This window comes from Poecile atricapillus, chromosome 1, assembly GCF_030490865.1.
Source record: "Poecile atricapillus isolate bPoeAtr1 chromosome 1, bPoeAtr1.hap1, whole genome shotgun sequence".
In the NCBI taxonomy this organism is placed as follows: Eukaryota; Metazoa; Chordata; class Aves; order Passeriformes; family Paridae; genus Poecile; species Poecile atricapillus.
The window spans coordinates 8,909,915-8,930,990 of NC_081249.1; the positions used below are offsets into that span (position 1 = coordinate 8,909,915).

The 21,076-nt window shown below is 43.2% G+C and overlaps 1 protein-coding gene across 1 annotated transcript in view; it reads right to left on the minus strand.

Moving 5' to 3' along the window:
• Window positions 1–20,634, minus strand: part of LANCL3 (LanC like family member 3) — a 35,771-nt gene extending 15,137 nt beyond the window's left edge. The window contains exon 1 of the mRNA XM_058829253.1: window positions 20,084–20,634. Within this exon, the coding sequence (XP_058685236.1) occupies window positions 20,084–20,629 (546 nt within the window). The 5' untranslated portion in view covers window positions 20,630–20,634. The remainder of the gene's footprint in view (window positions 1–20,083) is intronic.
• Between the last annotated feature and the right edge of the window lie 442 nt (window positions 20,635–21,076).

Genomic DNA, 21,076 nt, shown 5'->3' on the forward strand with positions numbered 1-21,076 from the left:
GTGCATGGTATTCTTTTCTTAGGACATTTCTCCCTAGGTGTTCTCATCCTAGGAAAAATCACAATGCCCAGCAGAAACAATGGGAAGGGAGAGGGTGTGTGTGGAGGGGGAGGAACCAGAAGACGACCTGACTCTCTTTTGTTGCTGTTGTACTTTTCTTCAAGCTCCCCCTATGCTGGGTCAGTGAAGAGATAGAGAAACATGAGTATCTCTGAGTTACACTCAGGCTTCCCAACACCTCTGCTGCACCAGGGTGTGGCTGGATACACCTATCCTGTTGTAATCAGAGGCTCTCCCAGGTCTTGGGAAGGAAAAAACAGGTCTCCATCACCATCATTACTTAAGAAAGTAGGGAAGCACCATCCCACTTCTCTCTGCTGCTGGGGAAATAAAGCAGAGAGGATGCCAAGGAACAGATTCTAGATCAGAGCAGTTCAGATAATCACCATGATTGAGGAGGCATCAGTCTGCCCACTGAGAGCTGAGGTCCTGGCCAGCAGCAAAGCCAACTTTGCCACTTGTCAGAAGGACAAGTCTGATCAGAGTAGTGAGATATCCTGGGATGCACTCCTGTGTTGAGGCTTTTGAACAGCAGCTGTCTGCACCCCAGCTGCATGTTCTCTGCTGCCTAGTCGAGGGTTAGAGTTACCACAGAGCACAGAGAGCCAACAATTTAATTTCAAGCATCTCTCCCTAGAATTGCACCCAAATTCAAGAGCGTGAATTGAAAAGCGTGTTTAAAAACATTAAAAAGATTTGCAAATTAAGTGAGAAACAAACCGAGCACTGCTTGGAGAGGCTTTTTCTTACATTACAGAATTTTACCCCAATGTTTTTCAACAGGCATGTAAAATCCTTTTGTTTTTTCCTTTTTCATTGTTATTATTGACTAGCCACATAACACATGGCTGAGCAATTACAGGGACACAGACCCTGGGAACTGCTAAAATGGATGTATCAGAGATCACCTTTCTGCAACCCAGATCCCTGTTTGGGGCTCCTGCATATCAACCACTCCATCACCAGACACAGGAGCTGTTTATGAGAGCTGCAAATAAGATTACTGCTTCATGGATACTGCTTTCCTTCCCATTCTCTCCTCACAGGTAGGAAGAGGATTATTCATGTATAAACTTCATCAGTTTAATGGGAAATCCTTTGACTCTGTTTATTCTCAGTCAGAAAGTAAATCAGTGCATGAATCGTGTAATTAGCACATGCCAAAAACACAGCACAAGTTGTCAATTCCTGATGGGAGATTTATCCTTCTGCACTCCAGAGAGGTGTCCCTGACAGTGCTGCATTATGAAGACAAACACCTTCCAAGCTGGGCCCCTTGCACTCTTGTTGGGGTAACAAGCAGCCCAGCGTGCTGTAGCTGTGCTGCCCCAGGATCCCATCCCATTTATAACACTACCAAGCAAAGAACATCTGCTCTGCCTGTGTATATTGGATCAGCTTACTTCCCCTTAACAGCGGGTCTGCTGGTTCTCTGGAAGTGATTCCATGCCTTCATCTGTTCCACAGACATTTCTTGTGGTAGCAGAGCTGTGCTGGTGCTTGGACTGCTTCATGAATGCAACCTATGCAGAGGCATAAGAAGTACTATCCATTCTTCCAGCTCCAGAGCAGCAGGAAACAGGAATCATGAAACAGTCCTTGCAAGAGACAAAATCTTTGTAACCAGGAATGAGAGACCCTCCCCAAACACTGCATTAATCTGTGGATTTAGTCCGAATTTAAAAATTATGTAAGTCCTGTTCATTTGGGCACCACCATTTGCTACCAGTAACTTAGGCAGTTGCTTCTTGGGAAAAGGAATTCATTAGTGTTTGTACACGTCTGCAGGTCAGAACTCGATTTGAGTCAGTCAGTAAAGGCTAACATTAGTCAAAGGGAAACTGACCTAGGCTAGAATTCTCCAAATGAAAATGATAACTGTATCTAGAGACCAAAGAAAGTTGACGAGCCATTTTTGAAGATGAGTTAAAGGTCTCCAGAAATAACTGGACACTTCTGTTTCTTCATTCTTTTATTTCATTGGTAAGAGATGTGAGATCTCAAAAAAAACCCCAAATAAAACTAAGAGATTGCACTTAAGAGCAACTATGTAACAGAGAAAGCAACTATGTAATATGACAAATTAAAAGTACAGGATGAGGACAGAGAAAGATTGATTGCTAGTTCCTTGAGAACTTCCCTAAGGATGCTCATCATTTAATTCATCTTAAGTAACACCATACCTTAATCACTCACAGTAATGGGAAAGAGCCTTCTCAGCCTCATGCAGCACTTTATTTTTTCAATTTGTCAAAGTCACTTCAACTATTATATCATTCTATGGCTTTTAATATCAAAGTCCTCATTGACCTGCATGGGTCTTGACCCATGGGGAGACTGTTACTCTTGGTAAGTATCATGTAGAAATGCTGAAAATTTTACAAGTTTGTTAGGTTTCATTGTCTTGCTAGTAACCATAGGGCTGGCTCATGTTTTTTTGGGACTGATAATTCTGTCCAAGTTAGCCCTTAAAGACTGAGACTTCAGGAACATGAATTACTTGACAGAGTAAAATGCTGACCTATGGGTATCATAACTTACAGAAGATGAGTAGAGACAACAGATACAGCTGAGCAAATATCCAGCTCTTCAAACATTGATCCTACTCTCATTTCAGTCAGTTTGGAGGGAACTGACCAGCACATGCACTGTCATTCATTGCTCTAAACCAATGTGGAGTGCATGACTTAGAGACATAAAAAATATCTGGGTTTTTTTAATCACTTTTGCATTATGCCTATTAAAAAAAACAAAACACAAACCCTGCATATAAGCGCAGAAGTTCTCCCTCAGACTCTTAAAGAACTGTCAACAAATATTCTCAAGAAGACTGTCTCCTGTGATGAGACAGGCAACACAACATCTTCTGCATCTAAATGGAAGAGACTAAAAATTTCAGTTGAGTATGAGGCACCACTCCCTTAAAGCCAGAATTCCAAACAATAGTCTGTATTTTCTGTGGAGACAGGGCTTTGCACTCGTGCTGTAGATCTTTGCTACTGCAATTACATTGTTTCAGGATATTTATTTTAAAATAAAATTAAGAAGTTTGAAAAACTAAAATAAAGGATTGCAGTTTATATACACACTAGAAAATTGTATTGGATCAAATTATCTCTCATCTTGCTTGATAGTCAGTTTAACAGGAATTCACTTGCCTTTCAAACTAATATCCTAAGTCATGGTTCACAGATGCAGCTGAGACTGTCAGAAATTTACAGTTTTCTATGGGGAATTTTTTTTTTTCCATCAGGACTACAGGATTTAGCCTGGACTACACCTGACAAAAACATTTTACCACTTTTCAATTAATCAAATATTACAATGTAAGCAATTGTACATCCATTTAATTTTACATATGAAGTGTGTTGCTGGGTATCATAACTTATTTCTTTCTTCTGTTTTTGGCTTCCTCAATGTTTTGTTGAGCATTGTTTACATGGCTGCAACTCACAAAATATGCCAGGGACATTTTAAACTCAGAAAAAAGGCACTTAATTATTAGGCAGCCTTTTATTTTTTCCCTCTTTACGTTAAAAATACTGCATTCCTTATCTGTCACCATCATCCAGTCCTTTTATCCTCCTCATGCAAGAATTCCCAGTCTACTTCCAGTGCCTGCAGGCTTGTTTTGTGAGTGTTCAGACCTCCTCCTTCTGTACAAGTGAACATGCGTCATTCACAGGCTTACCAAACTAAATAAGAAAACAGATACATCTCCTCAAAGGCTCATGGCAGAAGTGTTGAAACAAAAAAAAAAAATTATGGAGGAGGAGGAGGAGTAGGAAGAGAGGCTGCAGAAAGTAGCATTTGGAAAACTATCCATATAAGACTGTATAGCTTGATACTGTTAAACTTGCCGAAATTAACTACTACTCATTCCTTCCTCTGTTTCAAATTAAGGTTCAGAAAGAGAACACAGTTGCTGTCAGCATCAGAGGCTCCCAAATACAGTGCCTTCAATGCAATGGGGTTTTCTTCCACATTTAAAATGAATAAGAGCTTGGGTTTCCATCATAACATGCTACCTAAGGATGCATGGAATGACAGTGGCTGTGTAATACAGGTACCAGCTCAGAGGAGTTCCTGAGCCCCTCCAAATCTGACACTCACGGAGCAGAAGGACCTAAACTGCGTGTGACAATGTGTTCAGTGCTGTGAACAGGTCTGCTATCTCTGCTCCAGGTACTGCAGCACTGCAGAAAGCAAACAGAGAGTGTTAGGATGCATGAGAGTAAGTCTGAAATGATTATTTTACAGCCACTTTAGCAGTGATTGTTCTTTCTTTGGATAATTCTCTGGGTCTGTTCTCCCGTTATCAAAATAAACAAAATGAGAAGTCAGGCAGAAACAAGTACTTTAGAGGCAATTAAGAAATTCTTCTAAGTGAAGCTAACATCTGTTTTCTGGACAGGAGATAATGTTTTAAAGGAGATAATGTGTTAAAGAACACAGAAAATTATTTTATCTTGTAATGTATGAACAAAATGATAGTTTATGAAAAGCTGCAAGTTTAAAGGCATAATATCTCTCTGCTCCCCCAAGACTCAATAAGCTAGAGAAATTATTTCTGCAAAATTTAGCTGAGTCCACTTACACTGTGCAATTTTAACAAACCAACTGAACTCTTCTATAATTGAGAATTTTTAGAAAGATCTTTGACTTAGCTGCCAGAAGTGCTCCACTGCCCTGACTGAATTAAATTTGAATTCTTCAGAGCCCATGTTGTGTAAATAAATAATTTATCACCTTTTAACTCATCCAATATTACAGTGTAAGAACATTTATTCCTGACTGTAAGAGACTGGAATGTTAATGGTTAATGACTCAAACAATTTCCCATTTGTGCTTTGCTGGGGCTGGGTTTGCAGCCCCTGAGGGCAGGCAGTGAGTTTTTGGGTGTGTGGTGGTGAAGCCTCTGGTCCCCCTAAGACAGAGGGTGTGACATCCACCACTGAGGGCTACAAGCCAGGCTTTGAGCCAGGTAAGAGGCAAGTCCTGCAAGGTAGGATGGTGCTTTTTTATCCTGCCAGTTGTCCTCCCTCAGTTGTAAAACTCCACCTGCTACCCCAGGGAAAACGTCCTGAGGGTGTTCATCCCCTCTGAGGGGACATAACTGGCTCAACTAGGTTGACCTGAGAAGAAAGAAAGAAGGGGTCATATAACATCAAAGATCCCCAAAGCACCCCCAGGCTCATTTCTGAGGATTTCCCCCTAAGGACTGACAGTTCCCCCACCAGGGAAGGCACCTGTCATACTCACCAAGCCCAGGCACACATTAACCCATTGAACTTTGTGTTTTGGGGGCTTCCCCCACCCCCAATGCATCAAGACTGTGACCATCACTTCGACCAATGAGCATCAAAATTGCAACAATCAAGTCTCATTGAAGGACCCATTGGTGGGATATCTTTCTACTCTTATGCTTTTTTTATTTTCCCTCATACTTTTACTTAAGTGTTATTTTTATGCTTTTATTTCTATTTTATTTCTATTTTTCTGTTTTTATTTTATATTTTATTATGGTTTTTATTTTATTTTATTTATATTCTATTTTTTATTTCTAAATTTACTATAGATAATAATAACCAAAATTATTATTTTATGGCCACATACCTGCTCTCCTTTGCAACCAAACTGTTCCAAAATAAGCCCTACGTATATATACATTTACAAACACCAATCATTCAGTGTTGTTTCATTCTCATCTGCCCCAAGGTATCTATTAACAAGAACCTGGGTTACTTTTGCCTTCAGGGATGGGTCACAACACTGCCAGATGTTGCAAGGCCAAGTCGTAGAATCAACTCTCAGAACTTAGCCCATCCATTCTGGAAGGAAAATAAATCCTTGTGTTTCAGAGCATAAAACCAGTCCTTAAAAAAAGCAGGTTAGGCATGTTACAAACACATTTCAGAATCACTTTCCACAGACATTTGTGTAGCTGAGTCATCTAGCACTGGTACAAGACATTAAACCAGATGGAGCACTGGAAACAAATCTTGAAGGAGAAAGATTTGTTTATACACTATAGTGCTCCTCACTGCAATCAAGTGGAAGCATCCAACTGTCCATGCTGTGCTGTGTGTGAAACAGTTTGAAAACTGTCATTTGAACCTGCTGTGCAGCTACTGTGCCTCTGCCATGCTGAAACAGTTTCTTGTCACTTCAGGGGATAAAGACAGAGCTTGGGGCACTTCCCTCCAGGCCGTGCTCTGAAGAATGTTCGAGTATTAAACGGGAGTAATTTCAATCAGAGGTGCAATAAGATGCTCCAGCCATCAGCACACTCCACTTAGAGGCATCAGCTTAAATCACTGCACTGTGTCAGAAAAAGAAGGGAGGTGAATTTGAATTACCAGATCTCTGATGAAATCTCAAGGTTATTCCATATAAAAAAGGAGACCCTCACTTGTACTGTAATTTTCTCAGCCCGTTTGGTCTTAAAACCTGTATGGGTGACAAGAGGTGAACACATTCTACCCTTGCTAGTGGGAAAAGATGCGATGCCAAATTTGCTTTTACTCTGCAGCAGGTCAGACCCCTGGGGCTCTGTGAGAAGAGCACTTCCAGCAAACTGGGAGGGATGAGCTAGGTGGGATGTGCTCCCCAGCCACAGCTTTACAGCCTCATTTGGAGGATGTAGAGAAGAGTTATGGCCGGTGAGATGGAGTGCAAACTGCCACTACCTGTGGGAAGACTGGAGGGAGTTGCATAAATACCAAGCAGAAAAGACAGCACTACAAATCTGAGCTCCAGAGATGGTGAGTGATGTACCTGTTGGCTTATAAATTTTGGCATTGCTTATGTGACCCTCAACACAGCACTCTTGGGATTTGCATGCCTATCAAAAGATGCCCAGAAAGATTTCCAGGGCATAAATCAGGTGCCTTGGACATTTAAGCGTATCCAACCTCATTCACCAGCCCAGGAAAGTTTTGACTACAAAACTTTTGATGTCTTGGCATCCCAGGTGAGTTTTAGGCAATGGAAAGGTCTGAGGAATCACAGAGAGTCAATAGATAATATCTCTGTTGGATGGTACAGCTGTGCAGGGAGTCCAAAATGGCATTGACCTTGTGGATGCTATGTTGTGATAACGAGAATTGGTTATGGCTTTTCATTGATATTAGCTGTTCATTCCCATGGAGAATAAATGCAAAGGAACACAAGGAGAATTTTATATCAAAGTGTTGTACTCTATGTACTCAGGCCCTGTCACGTCCACCTTACTTGGATCTTAGCTTGTTCCTAGCATACAGGATAAGTATTATAGATATTTCTTCACAGATACAAGTGCTTACATTAAAAAATAAAAGTAAACCTTGTTTTGACTCACTTTTTAATCTCTTGAGCTGTTTTCATAGTCTCCCTCTGCCTGTGCATAATGTCTGGCACTTGTTTCAGTTTAAATGCCAAAGCAACTCTTATCCAGATATCAGCCTCTTCTGGATCAGTCATGAAGATAATAAATAAGGCTGGTTGCTACATCAGTCCCTTATTAGTACTTATGATTAGCTTTGCTTGTGGTCTTTCAGCCAATTCCAAATCCACAATGTCCCCATCCAAGCCAGCATGAATTAAGTTTTCAAAGAAGATTATCTTTGACAATGCATCAAAAGACTTATTCATATGTAAACAAGACATTGGCTACTCTCACCAGTCACTAATTTTATGATTCTGTTGTTTACAACAAGTGATCTTGCTTGTCTCAAAAGACTTCTTTATTCTATGTCATGCTACTTTATATGCACAGTTCTACTATGCAGGTCTTTGTGAGGCATGTGGCACCTGGAAGTATGTCTAAATATTTGCTGCTGAGGAACAATGTGGCTACCTGTGAAATTAGTTAAATGAGGTAAATGACACAACAGCATCACTCACAGGCTAACTAAGGCATAAATCAGCCACTCTGAAGTAGCACCAGCACTGCTTTCAAGCAGGGGGAATTCTAGAGAACTCCATGCTGGCATCACGCCACTTTTACTTTGTGTGATGATCTGCAATTTGTGCCATGCCAATAAGCCCCTGAATAGAAATATCAACTAAAGCTACAGGAAGAATGCTGACAACATAATGCAGGAAAACCAGATGAAGGTGATCAAGTCCTCTGAGTCATCTGAATTTTACTCTATCCTTAGACTGTGGTAGCAGCCTGATGTAGTAAAAAACCTGATGTTCTGTATGTGGCTCCCAGATACTCCAGGGCACATTGACAAGATGGCTCTAAAGCAAAAGAGAGTAACAAAAGAGTTTCCAGTGGCATACAGTGCCATTAGCATTGCCTGGAAATATGCCCATAACTCCAAATACAATCCAAGTTGTATTTCAAATACAGACAGTCACTTATAATTCAACACTGCCACATTTCAAGGGCAGAGTAAGAGTCATGGGATTTATTTGAGGAAATGTGGAATACTGTGCTCTTTAAAACGTAGCTTACTTGGTAAGTAATGGGATTATTATCTGTACTTTTCTCCTAGTTGAAAGATTGCCATTTGCTACTATAATAGAATTAGGAAAATTTTATCAGTCTTCCCTTTGTGCTACTTTTTCTCAGTTCTCAGTAAACCAAGCAGACTATGGGAAAAAGAGACTGCTGTGTCAGAAGGAACAGTTCAGATTACTCTAAGAGTTCAAACCTCACACAGCAAGGAGGAAGAATAAGAGCCATGAGACAAATCACACCACTGCCAACAGTAATAAAGAAATATTCACAGCACTTGGCCATTAGCTTGCATGTAATTAAATAACAGGAATTATTATTACCTCATGTTACAGATGACACACATTTCCCTGGGAGCGCTCAGTGCCATCTTCTCTTTTGCAGGATTTGTCATTTTACATGACTGTTCTCTGCAGCCCCACAGGAGGAACTGAGCAAAGTGAGACAGGAGGGCCCCACACAGCTATTTCTGGACCTACAGATCACAAAGTGTGTTTTCCAAGGCAAGCTTGTTAAGTCAAAATACATGTATTTAGAACTCTTTTACCAGATGCCTTTCATACCCTATTCTGTGTGCTTAATATTCTGATGCCCTTGGAATAAAACAGCTTCACTTCAAGGGCCCAGAAGGACACTGAAGTCGTCTGATGTCTGTCATGCAGAATCTAAAAGATTCCACAAAAATAACGACAGAAAAGAACCTCCCTCACAGCCCCCATGCTTGAGGGGTGTTCTGGCCATCTGCAGACACCGGGAAGAATGTTTTATCATCCCCTAGCCTGTAATTCAGCTTTCAGAAAAAGGTTTTGTCTTTTTCCCCAGATGCATCCTTGGCTGCCCACACACCACATGGGACAGGGAACTCTGCTCCTCCACTGGCAAACAGCAGCCTGAGGTGTTCGATTGACAGTCAGGAGATAATGTTCCTGCAGTGCAGGGGCACAGGCACTTTCAGGGTATTTCCTGTCTTCTTTCAATGGTGGGGCATGGTCTACCTCCTACAATCATCCTGGCATTTTCACTGACAGACACTCTGAGCTGCAGGGCTGTGAGGCCCTTGAGAAGCCTTTGTGCTGCAGCATCCACTAAACCAGAGGAAAAAAATAAATCTTAAATCTCTAAAACTTTTCAGATCCACAACCTTCCCAATTACCTGTCAGAACCAGGAATGATTTTGTCAAACCTTAATATTTAGCTACTAAGAGAAGATTCTGCCCTTCCTTGATACTGATAAAGACTGACAAGAAGAGTGGGTCCTTTTGACGCTTCTGGATTTCCCTGCTTGCAACCACAAGAGAAAAAAACTGCAATCCTTCACCCATTCAAGGTACTAGAGGAATAGAGGAAGTCAGAGGAGGTGGAATGGCATTGTGAGCCAGCTTTTGGGGAAAAGAGGCAAATGGAGCAGGAATGAGTGTGTTTTTTCTGTGTACTAACTCAGGGATTGCTCAGCCTGGAGAAGAGAAGGCTCTGTGGAGATTTCATCAATGTGTATAAACACCTGATAGCTGAGAGCAGAGGAGCCAGAGCCACTTCCTAGCAGTGCCCACTGACAGAAAATTCTACTTAAATATAAAAATATAAACTATACTCTATTAAACTAAACTCTACTTAAATATAAAAAGAAAGCCTTTTACTGTAAGGGTGGCCAAGCACATGAACAGGTTGCCTAGGAAAGGCACAGAGCAGAGCAATTCAAAACCAAGTGGTCACAGCCCTGGGCAATCGGCTCTGGTGGACCCTGCTCTGAGCAAGAGGCTGGACCAGAATATGTCCAGAGGTGCCTTCCAGCTGTGGTCATGTTTTAACCCTACAATTGAGCCAAATCCAAACCTGAGTATGCTCATCCACTGTTCAGATAGATGGTGTGAATTTTATTCATTTAGAGACCCTTAGATTCAAGTCCAAGTTTGACTCAGCTCAGCTGCATGTTGTGTTTATTTAAAATATTTGTTTTATCAAAATAAGATAGCAGTCCCACAGTGCTTAGAGAATAAAATCGAAGAAGGACAAGTGCATTCACACTACAACTCTGTGATTTGTCTTCTGGATGTGTAGCAGTTAAATGAGCATTATTTCCAGGCATTTTTGATGGTGTAACAAAAAACATGTATGGATGAAAATGGCAGCTTGGTATAAGAAAGCTCATGATCGGTTCAGCACTGCAAGACCAAAAACAAACAAATCAGTATTTATTTAAAGAGCCTGAACAAGTTTCTTTTTCTCTTCTACTGCTAAGAATTTTCCCTGAGTTCATATTTGACCAACTTTGATCAAATTTAAACAGCTCCATGTGGAATGTGTATCTTGCAGTCCATTGCTATTATAACTGGAATTTTGACTACTTTATCACTGGCTTAGTCTTTGAAAACTAAAGCAAGTATAGCATTAGCCATTTCACAGATGGCAAAAAGAGAAGACAACATCTTTATCTTTACATTAGCAACTAAAGTAAATCACAAGAACAGACTAAATTTAACCTCAAGACACTTCAGATTTCACTTACTCCTTGATTTCTAATGGGGACAAAATAATTTACTTAATACAGCCCTCTCAAATGTATTGTTCCAAGTGTACTTCCACAAAAGAACTCTTATCACTTCACAGATGTCCCCTGGAGATGTAATGGCACACCTCAAGCTACAACGCAGGATAACATATTCCCAGTTTTATTCAGGGAACAAAGGAAAAGAGATTCTCTAGTTGGCATTAATGACACAAAGCTCCTTCAGTTGAAGAAGCTTCTCATCTTGCATATCACAGCACAGTGTTCAATGATTCCCTGTCTCCACATGACCCCTACCTACTTCACTTGTTCAGACACTTTTCCTAAAGAATACCTGTCCACGAGCTGCAGCCCATTAAAAGGCTGCTGGATAATAGCAGGTCATGAGCTAGAGGTGAGTCAGTGTCACGCTGGTGTGAGATACAAACAACCTTACTCAGCTCTGTATATGGAAAAAAAGACCTGGAAGAAACAGAGTTATCTCTTTGCTGAACTAGAAAGGCCTTTGCCAGAACCATGTGTCCAATTTCTGGCACTCTCCAGGAAAGGCTGGAGGGAGACTGGCAGAGTGCAATGGGAATGACCAGAGATGTAGAAAACATGACACACATGGGAAAATTGGAAGGATTAGGATTGTTTAGGGAAGAAAAAAAAATAAGGGTAAAAATTGTAATAGTCTTGAATTATAATAAAAAGAGCTTCTGCAGAGAGGAACAGTTTCTTGCTATTTCTCCATGGAGAGGACAAGGAAAATCAGGCTTAAATTACAGCAAGATTCAGATTAGTCATTAGGCTGGACTTTCTAACAAAGCAGTGTACCAGACATCCAGGGCAGACTGTGGATCCCTCATCACTGCCTGGGGTATGAAGAGCAAGTCAGGGAGGGGCTGCCAGGAATGAGGCACAGGTACACCTTTCTGTGGGTTAGATGGCAGCCTAAATTACCTCTCAAGGTCCCTGTCAGCTCTGTGGTAGGGATATTATTTGGTTGTCAGGACAGAGCAGACAAACTGCAGAATGCCACCAGTATGGAATATGCAATAATTATCATCTTCCAATTCTGCACCGACCCACCAGCACAGAGCTGCTTTGTCCTGTGCTTCTTCTAGACCCAGACCACACACTTTTAACAGCAGCTTTCATTTCCTTGATGCTGATATCTATATATGACCAGCACATTCCCAATTTATAATCCTCAACCATGTTAACATTGTACCAATGAGGGACTGGAAGCATCCTGTGAAGAAAAAAGATTAGCCACACAAAATAACTAAACGCCTTGGACAGTTAGAAGGTGTATTTATCTGCCTCATTTTTTTTCCTCCCAGATAATTCAATGCTATCAGACATCCATTCCATCTCACTCATGATCCACTGTTCTTCAACAAGAGATACCAAGCCATTAAAATGAAGAATTCAGGAATGCTGATCTACTGCAAAAATAGATTTATGGTTCTTCTCTCAGACATCAAAATATACTGAGCTGAGAAACACCAAATGACTCAACCACAGCTTGGACTGCTATTAAAATACTTTTTGATCATGTTTGCCTAAAATGAAACAGCTATTTTAATTATTTTGCCGTGGTACTCAAGCTCACTAACTATCAATTGAAAATAAGCCATAGATAAGAAAAAATAACATAGATAAGAAATAACTGTTTTTGACAAGATATCATCCCTGAGCTCTGCTGTAATGGACTGGACAGAAGGTTACACAACATCACTCGGTGCTTAATCTCATGCTTGTCAATGGTCAAAGAATTCCCAGCCATGACAGACACAGACAAAGACGTATTTTGACAGATCATCTTATCAAAAATAGTGACCTAATTGCATATATTGAATTCCATTTTTTAAAAAAGGGATAGAATAGAGAATTTGGGTGACAGCAGGACCATGGGACTTGCCCATCTTGATTGGCTCCCTGATCCTCTCAACAGAGCTTCAATACTGCTCAGAGGCAAGGCTGAGAACCTGCTCTGCAATCTTTACACAGCCTGCCAATGGGGCTGTAGGGTGATTTTAAGACTGTCCAGCTGAATTAACAGAGAAAAATGGGATCTATTGATTTAATGAAGGCAAGACAAAAGGAGTGGTTCTTTTTTACATCTGCACCCTGTCAGTTGTGGTGCATTGCTGTGCTACACCTTTACATAAAAATCTAATGTTCTAACAATGTGTATTAAATGGCCACAGAGGAACTTACAGATAACTTTTACTCCTCTATCTCAGTGTTGTGAAGTGCTGAGAATGTTATTACAAAGTAACTGTTGTCAGCCTGGTGCTCTTTTCTTCCTACCTCCTGCAGCTCAGTCCTTCATATTCCTGCTTCCTTAGCCTGGTACCAAAGTAAAGTTTACTAACAGCATTACTGTTTAGGTTACACACTGATTTATAGTATTATATGCACGTAACAGGAAAATATCAGTGTCAGAAGTACAGCAGTGTTCGTGAAAAAGCCTGTATTTGCTTCCAGACATCAGCAGTTGTCTCAGTCATTCCTTAAAGAAAATATGGAATATAACACATAAGGCTGTGCTCTGATTTGTAAGCACTGAATGTGATGACAGCTATTTTTGTAAATGCATGAGCGTATGCTAAGAGAATACGGGGACAGAAGAGTGGCAAACAAAAAACAAGCAGACAAAAATAGTAATTTTCCTTAACAAAATGTAGCTTACTCCTCTGCTCGTCCTCTTCTCCCTGTGTTTACCATTCTGTTGAACTTTTACCTTCTTCTAAATTGAGTACATTGGCCATCAGATCTCCACCAGTCTGTCAAAGAACTTGATTTTAGTTTTAAATAACCCCTGCTCTGGGGACTACGTTGTTTCTTGCTTTTTTCCCTTCAGCCTTGAGTTCTGCTACCCCCTGCACCTTTCCATTTTTCTGTTTTTGCCAGCAACTAGTTCTTTCGCTTTTAAAATAATTTTTAAATTGTCTATTTCTTCACCTCTCTGCTCAGCCTCTGTCAAACGTCTCTTTTCCCCATGGCTGCCTGTCTCTGCCTCCACACACTCCACCTCATAAGCATGTTTGATATGCACACTCTTCCTTTCTGCTGTGTCATCCAGTGCTACCTGTGAGTTAACACAGTTAACTGTGGCTTTTGGTCCTGTGTAAGAACCAGGCAAAAAAATCATGAGGGGAAAACATCAGTGTCAAATATTGCTACCTGTAGAAACACAGTTATGTAGTAAAGTTCTTTGGTGTACGCATAAAATACAACACACAAGAGTCTGAAAACCCAAGGCAATAAAGTGTGCCACCAAAGTGACCCCAAGTAACGAATGCTGTGAAAAACAGCAGCTCCCAGCCCAGCCCCTCTCTGCCAGAGAGATCCCCTGCTTCAAACAATGATGGCTCCAGATGCTTCCAGAGATTCAGTCACCAGACACACTCCACAGGTCCAAGTAACTGCCCAGCACCTTTCCACAAACATGCCCTCATTTCAGTTCCTGTGCTTTGTTCTGCAGCTCTCACCTTCAAGTGAGGCAGCGCTGCAGAGGGCAGGGACCCTGCCTTCAACACCTCTGCACCGACCAGCTCCAAAGGGTGACCTCAAAGATCTCCATGGGGAAAATGAGGAAGGTGACTGAACAAAGTTTAATAGTTAAATGCTGGCATATGAAATTTAAAGGAGTCAGGAGAAGGATGGGGAAGTAGAGATCTATTCCAGATACAAGAGATGCCTCTGCAAAAATATATTTCCTTTTTTAAAAAAAAAAAAAATGTCTCTTACTATAACATCAGTATTACCGCCTGGGCTGCTTTTTCAGCAGAAAGATGCTGCTGCATAGGCAAACGTTCTCCAACAGCACAAAGAGGTACAGAGACACAGCACTGCTTTTGTACAGAACTGTCTTTTTAATACCACTCTTCAGCTATAAGTGGTTGAAATCTGTATTTCTGCAGCAGAATACATAACTTATGTCACTTAACTTATGTCAATCAAATCTCCAATTTCAGCAGGATCCAGTCCGTATTACAGTGGTTTTTTTGCTGGCTGGTAAACAGTACACTTGAAATTCAACATTTTCAAGCTCCGGTTATCTACTTTTACTCTACAGCTGAATATTCAGGGTCCACTGCATTGAACTGAATCCAGCCATTATCAAGATGTTCCCATCTCCCAATCTGAAGGCTGTTAAAATAAAAAGGACTCACACTGGCTTGCTGAAGAGAAACAGGAAAATGCTGAAATGTACACCCAAATTATTTCAGGTTCCTTAAAATAAAAAAATCCAGATTCTAATAATTCCCTTTGTTTTACAGTTTACTTTAGAAAAACACGGTTTTCAACAGCTGGTTTAAATTCATCAATTTAAGCAAACCAATGCAAAATTTATCCCCTGTGTGTAATTTTGGAAACCATGGCTAGGAGACTGTACATTTAAAAGAGGCAGGCTAGAATAAAAAGATTTTATCTTTACTGTTAACTCATTTTAATCCACTGGCAAAAAAAGACATCCTGGCTGTGTAGTGGCCTGTGTGAAATGAAATAATGAAATCAGCACAGTCCCAGCTAGCACCACAATATCAGACATTTCAAACACCACAACGTTTCACATAAATTGGCAAATTCTTCCACAGAGAGAAAGGACTTTAATGGCCACAGTGAAAGAATGAAATCTCACCTCAAAGGCCAACCCTCCCCTTTCAGGTGCAGGTGAGATTAAAAGCCTGACAGAGGGATTCTGCACTAGGCACTTGGAGGAGCATCAGTTTTGTGGGTATTTTGCTGCTCTCCCTTCAAAGATCTTTAATTTGTATACCTTTCAGAAACACTATGTTCAGCATTAATACATCTACATTCCACATTAAAGAGTTGCAAATGAACATGTTCTAAGCAGGACTCAGCAAGATTCTTCCTCTCACACTTTCCAGTTTTCTCCTAAGAGATTGAAAGAAAAGGAAAAAGTGGGGCAAAGTAGCCTACAATAATAGTCTTTAAACACTCGCTGACTATCTGAAGGGAAGGCTCTAAGGAACCAATAACGTCATCTAGAACTGTCTGAGGAGCTGAAAGAAAATAGTTTTCATTCATTTGTATCCAGAATATTACAAAACACACACTGGTTGGACCCAGTTCCACACACTGCAACATCCATCCATTCCATTGCCTTTTAAAATAATGCCTGACCCTTCCCTTGCCCTGGCACCCAGATCCCAGACATCCCACAGCAGTGCTGCTCCTGCCTTTGTACAGAACTGGTGTACTCGTTTAGCTTGATTTGCAATCTCCTGAGGGCCAAGACAAAAGAGGCTCTGGCGACAAATGGCAGCCAGGATAAGAATGGTTTTCAGTAGGGCCCTACACTCAACGAGGTCCTGCTAGAAAGGCCATGGCCCTTTCTGGGCCATTTGACAGAATATCAGAATTGTGCACATTCTGACAGGATAACACCCCTGGAAACGCACACCAGCTCATGACCTAGCACTGGCTGGAAAAGGAAATTGAGATGTCCCTCTGCCACAGAGACAGGAAGCTTAACCACTGTGCTATGAGAGAGCCCCTACAGGCTCTTGAGACTCCCCAGTGCCTCAGACCCCGAGGAAACAGGTTTGGCCACGTTGCTGCCACAGTGTGCTGGTTCACCCTGTCACCCCTGCAGCTGCAGCAAGGGTCTCTCACAGGGTCCCCAAAGTCTTCTGGAACCAGGGTCTCCAATGGAATCACAGCACAGGCTGTGCAAAATGCTGCCCTGTCTCCTACAGGGCACCACTGCTGTTCTGTGCTGCTGCAACCCCAAGCCAGTGGAAATCAGTTGAGCCCATCCATAGAGTCAGTTATTAAAAGATAACCCAAGCTGTGCTAAAAGGCAGCAACATCTTTAGCAGATGGTAATACAAGGAGCCACTTGAACTTCCGTACCTTTTCCTCTGTCATCTGACAGTTACATTGCCAGAAGGGAGTGCAACGACCGCGGCACACCATGCTCCATCAACCACGAAATGGGACAGAAGCACCACAGAGAAAAATCGAGGAGAGGATAAAATATCAGCCAAACAGAGGGATGGGACCACCATTTTAACTGTCTTACTGCTGTTTGCCCAAGCAAACAGAGAGTGAGTGAAGGTAATTAAAAGCAGGACTGACAGATTTCCCCAAGGACACACAATGAACCAACTACAAGCATTAGAAAAAGACATACTTAACAGAGAATAAAAGAAAATTTTTCCCTCTGAATGGTGAAAACACAGCAGTTAAGGACAGCTAAAGTACATTCACCTAATACAAATGACACATTTCTTCTGCCAAAACAGTATTTTATCCCTCTGTGTCTGGGATGCACTGACTGCAATATACTGGAAATTAAAGAAGGGATGAAAATAAACATCTTTCCTAATGCACAGTGCATCATGAAAGTCAAATCCTGTTAAGCCTTCACTGCTGAAGTAATCCTTACTCATGCAAAAAGTCCCAATTAATTAATCAGGGAAAAATGCTGTATTAGCCTAAAAATCTGAAAACCAGCTGAATGCAAATGACTTTTTCACATGAGGTCGGTGTTATCCAACAGACTGGATCCATCAGGACAGTCCATTAACTTCATGAAGAACATGTGGAGCTTAAAGACACCAGGAATCTTTAGCAAGAAATTGAAGTATTGAGGCACAACATCTGAGCTAAACTTGAGTTTGCTGAAATAAAGCTGTCTCCTTCCATCCCTGCCTGGATTAAACAAAAAACAAACCCAAGACATAAATTATAGAATTCCCTCAAAAGGTTTTTTTCAAGGACAAGCGATTTTTCAGATATAGGTCACCATTTGACTCCTTCAGAGGAAAAAACCATGCGGGCAGCAGCGGCTGTGTTTCAGTGTAAGGAATGGATTTCAGTTTGTGCAGGAAATATTCACTGTGTCCTCAAAAAAAATAAAACAAAACAAAAAAAAAAAGAACGTGGGTAACAAGAAAACATGCTGCAATGAGCCATGTGAGGCTGTGCACAATCAAATTACAGGAGGTAGCATTTTCCAGCGGTTCGAATCACAAGATATTGCTTCTATTCTGGGATGTACCTGGCTTACAGTTTGACCTTGAGTAATAAATGACATGAACTCTCTCTGGGCATCCCTTTCTTCATTTGTAAAAAGATGCAGGGTTTGGTCTGGCAATGTACTAATTAAAATAATTCTGTACTAGGCTGGGAATATTTATCAAAGGACACAAATTTTGCTCAAGCTTGAGTACATACAGACTAGAAATCATAATTCTCCTCACAAAGAAGCAAAATATTTCAGTTGAAAGTTTTTAAAATCTTTGTTAAAATTAAGAAGTTTAATTTGATTTTATTAATGATTAATGGTGTGCTTTGTTTCTTGCACTATGCATTTAAAATTATGATGTATTTGACAGAAGAAATAATACTATAGAAGGATGTTAGCTTATCAATTAAAACATCAGCAAGGGGTCACAGGATACATTTTATTGGCAAAATAGCAATTAACCCATCTGCTAAACAGATTCCACAGTAAGTGCATACCTGTGCTTATCTGTAGGGATGTTTAACTCTTTACAGCTGTGTTTAGCACAATTTTTCACCAAGCAAGCAAATAAAGGAGAGCTCTACCACTGCTCACGCTGCCTGTGAGAGGTGACTGCACCCACTCTCCCGACTGTTTAGCAATTGCTCCCAGGGATGTCAGCCAAATGGAAAAAGCATTAAATAAAGCAGCAGAGTGCAGAATGCCACCTCCTCCTGCTGCTGGAATGTCACAACACCATCATAGGCACTGACACAGATGCTGGACACACTTGCCCAGTGCAAACGGAACCAACAGGGATGGCTTCTTTCTCCATGAGAAACCATCCCTTCAGGCAGGTGCTGCTGCACAATGGATTGTGATGTCTACAAAACTTTCCTGACATGGGAAAGGCCATCAAAATGAAGAGTTTGGTTATGTTATGGTTGCAAATAACAGAACCATGTTTATGGTTACGATTGTCAGACAATCCTGTACAAAGTAATAGCAGGTTTGGTACGCTATTTGAAATGTTTAGTGTGGTTACAGATTCTAGCTCAAGGCAATCACAGTATTTAACTGACTTAACATTCTTCCTGGCTTCTCTGGATACCCTCGAGCCTCCTGAGACCTCCATTAAGTGAATTTCCTCTGACTCCAATTGCAATGACTGGTATTGGATGGGGCAGAGCCACTGGTTTTTACATCATTTATTTACTTATAAATACATCTTGCTTCCTCTCCTGGGAGGGAAGAAAGCCAGAAGCATATGAACTTGCAAATCAGTGATTAACCAAGGAAACACAGATTGGACTTGACAAGAGGACGGGGTAAAAAAATCTACCAACTGCCTGCTCAGATACCACACTGACCACTTGGTAACAATCACCACAGCAAACACAATCAGTTGCAATAGTTATTATGCCATAATCAGTGGAAGCTCTGAATTGTCAGCTGAACTGTACTGATAATGACAATGTCCTGGGGTAAAGTCCCGACTACTGAATCAAACACTGTGTTGAACCATAACCGCATCTCATGCTTACAGCAAAAAATCCCTGCTCTCATTCATGAAAAGCACAAAAATACACGGCCAGAATTCCAAAAGTCTGTATGCTGGGGTTAGCAAGACCAAATGCCTCTGAAAATCTGGTTCCATGCTTAGAAATTACAGCACAGCACTGCTTAGTATTACAGGGCTCCTCACTCTGTTTTATTCATGCTATTTCTTTTCTCACCCACTTCATTTTACGGAAATACTCTTGAAAAGCCCGGGGTGGCTTCTGCCAAGTAATTCACCCCCCGGCAACCAACTGCTGATGCTTTCGGCGTGTCCCGGGATGCAGGGCACCGCTCCACAGCCGGGACCCCATCCCGTTCCCTCTGGCCAAAGCCGCATCTTCTCATTGCGGGGAGGAGCGCTGAGGAGGAACAGCTACCAGGGAACTCGCTCCCCGGGGGCTCTGAAGCTGCTTATCGAAAGAGCAAGCTGCAGACAGCCGCGGCTCGGCTGCGTGCCCCTCTAGCACCGGGGGCACTGTCCCTGCCCGGCGGAAAGCCGCCCCGGTGACCGCCCCCGCTGCCCCCGGCCCGCCCTTACCTCCATGCCCAGCCGCTGCTTCAGCACCAGCGCGGCGCACAGGTACCCGGCGCGGCCCACGAACAGCTCGTCGGAGCCGCACTCGAGGAAGGAGAGCGGGGCGCACACCTCGCTCAGCTCCCTGAACTTGCCCAGCGGCCGCGCGTAGTCGGGCAGCCCCAGGGCGCGGTAGACCAGCGCGGCCACCGCGTACACCCCGGCGCCGCCCAGCAGGAAGGCGGCGCGGGTGTCGGGGTCGGCCTCGCCGCATCCCTCCTGGTAGCGCAGGCAGGCGTCCACGACGCGGCGGGCGGCCCGCAGGTACGAGTCCCGCGACGGCGCGAACAGCGGGCACTGCGCGACGTGGTACAGCATGTAGGCCACGCCGGCCACGCCGCCGTACAGCCCGCCCGGGCAGCCGCGGGGGCCGCCCAGGGGCGGCAGCTCCCGCAGGATGCGCTCGATGGTGGCCGTCACCAGCGGCACCGCCGCCTCCCTGTCCGGCGCCGCCGCGGGGCTGCCCGGGTAGTCATCGAAGCGGTTGGCGAAGCAGCGCTGGCTCTCCATCCCCCGCCGGCGCGGCCGCTCTGCGCAGCGGGGAGCGGCGGGCGGGAGCTGCCGGCCGAGGGGGCGGAGGGAGCGCGGGGAAGGCGGGCGGGGAGGCAGCGGAGAGGCGGGAAAGGGGCGCTCCCGCTGCCGGACGGGGCGGGCGAGGCGCTGCTGCCGAGGCGGGGGCGAGAGCGATGGGCGATGCCGGGGCGATGGGCGATGCCCACCGGGAACCCCGGCGGAGCCGGTCCGGGTCCGGCACAGGGCGCTCAGTGCCCGCCCAGCGCTCCTCGCCCGCCGCCACTGCCCCACCTGCGCTCGGCGAGCGCTCCTCGGTGGCCGCCCGGGGTGGCTGTGGCGGACCCGGATCTCCGGACCGCCGGGCTAAGACACGCGAGGGACCGACCCGGTTCGGGTGTCCGGCTCGTCCTGCCGTGGAGCTCTTCCTTCACACAGGAAAGCCGG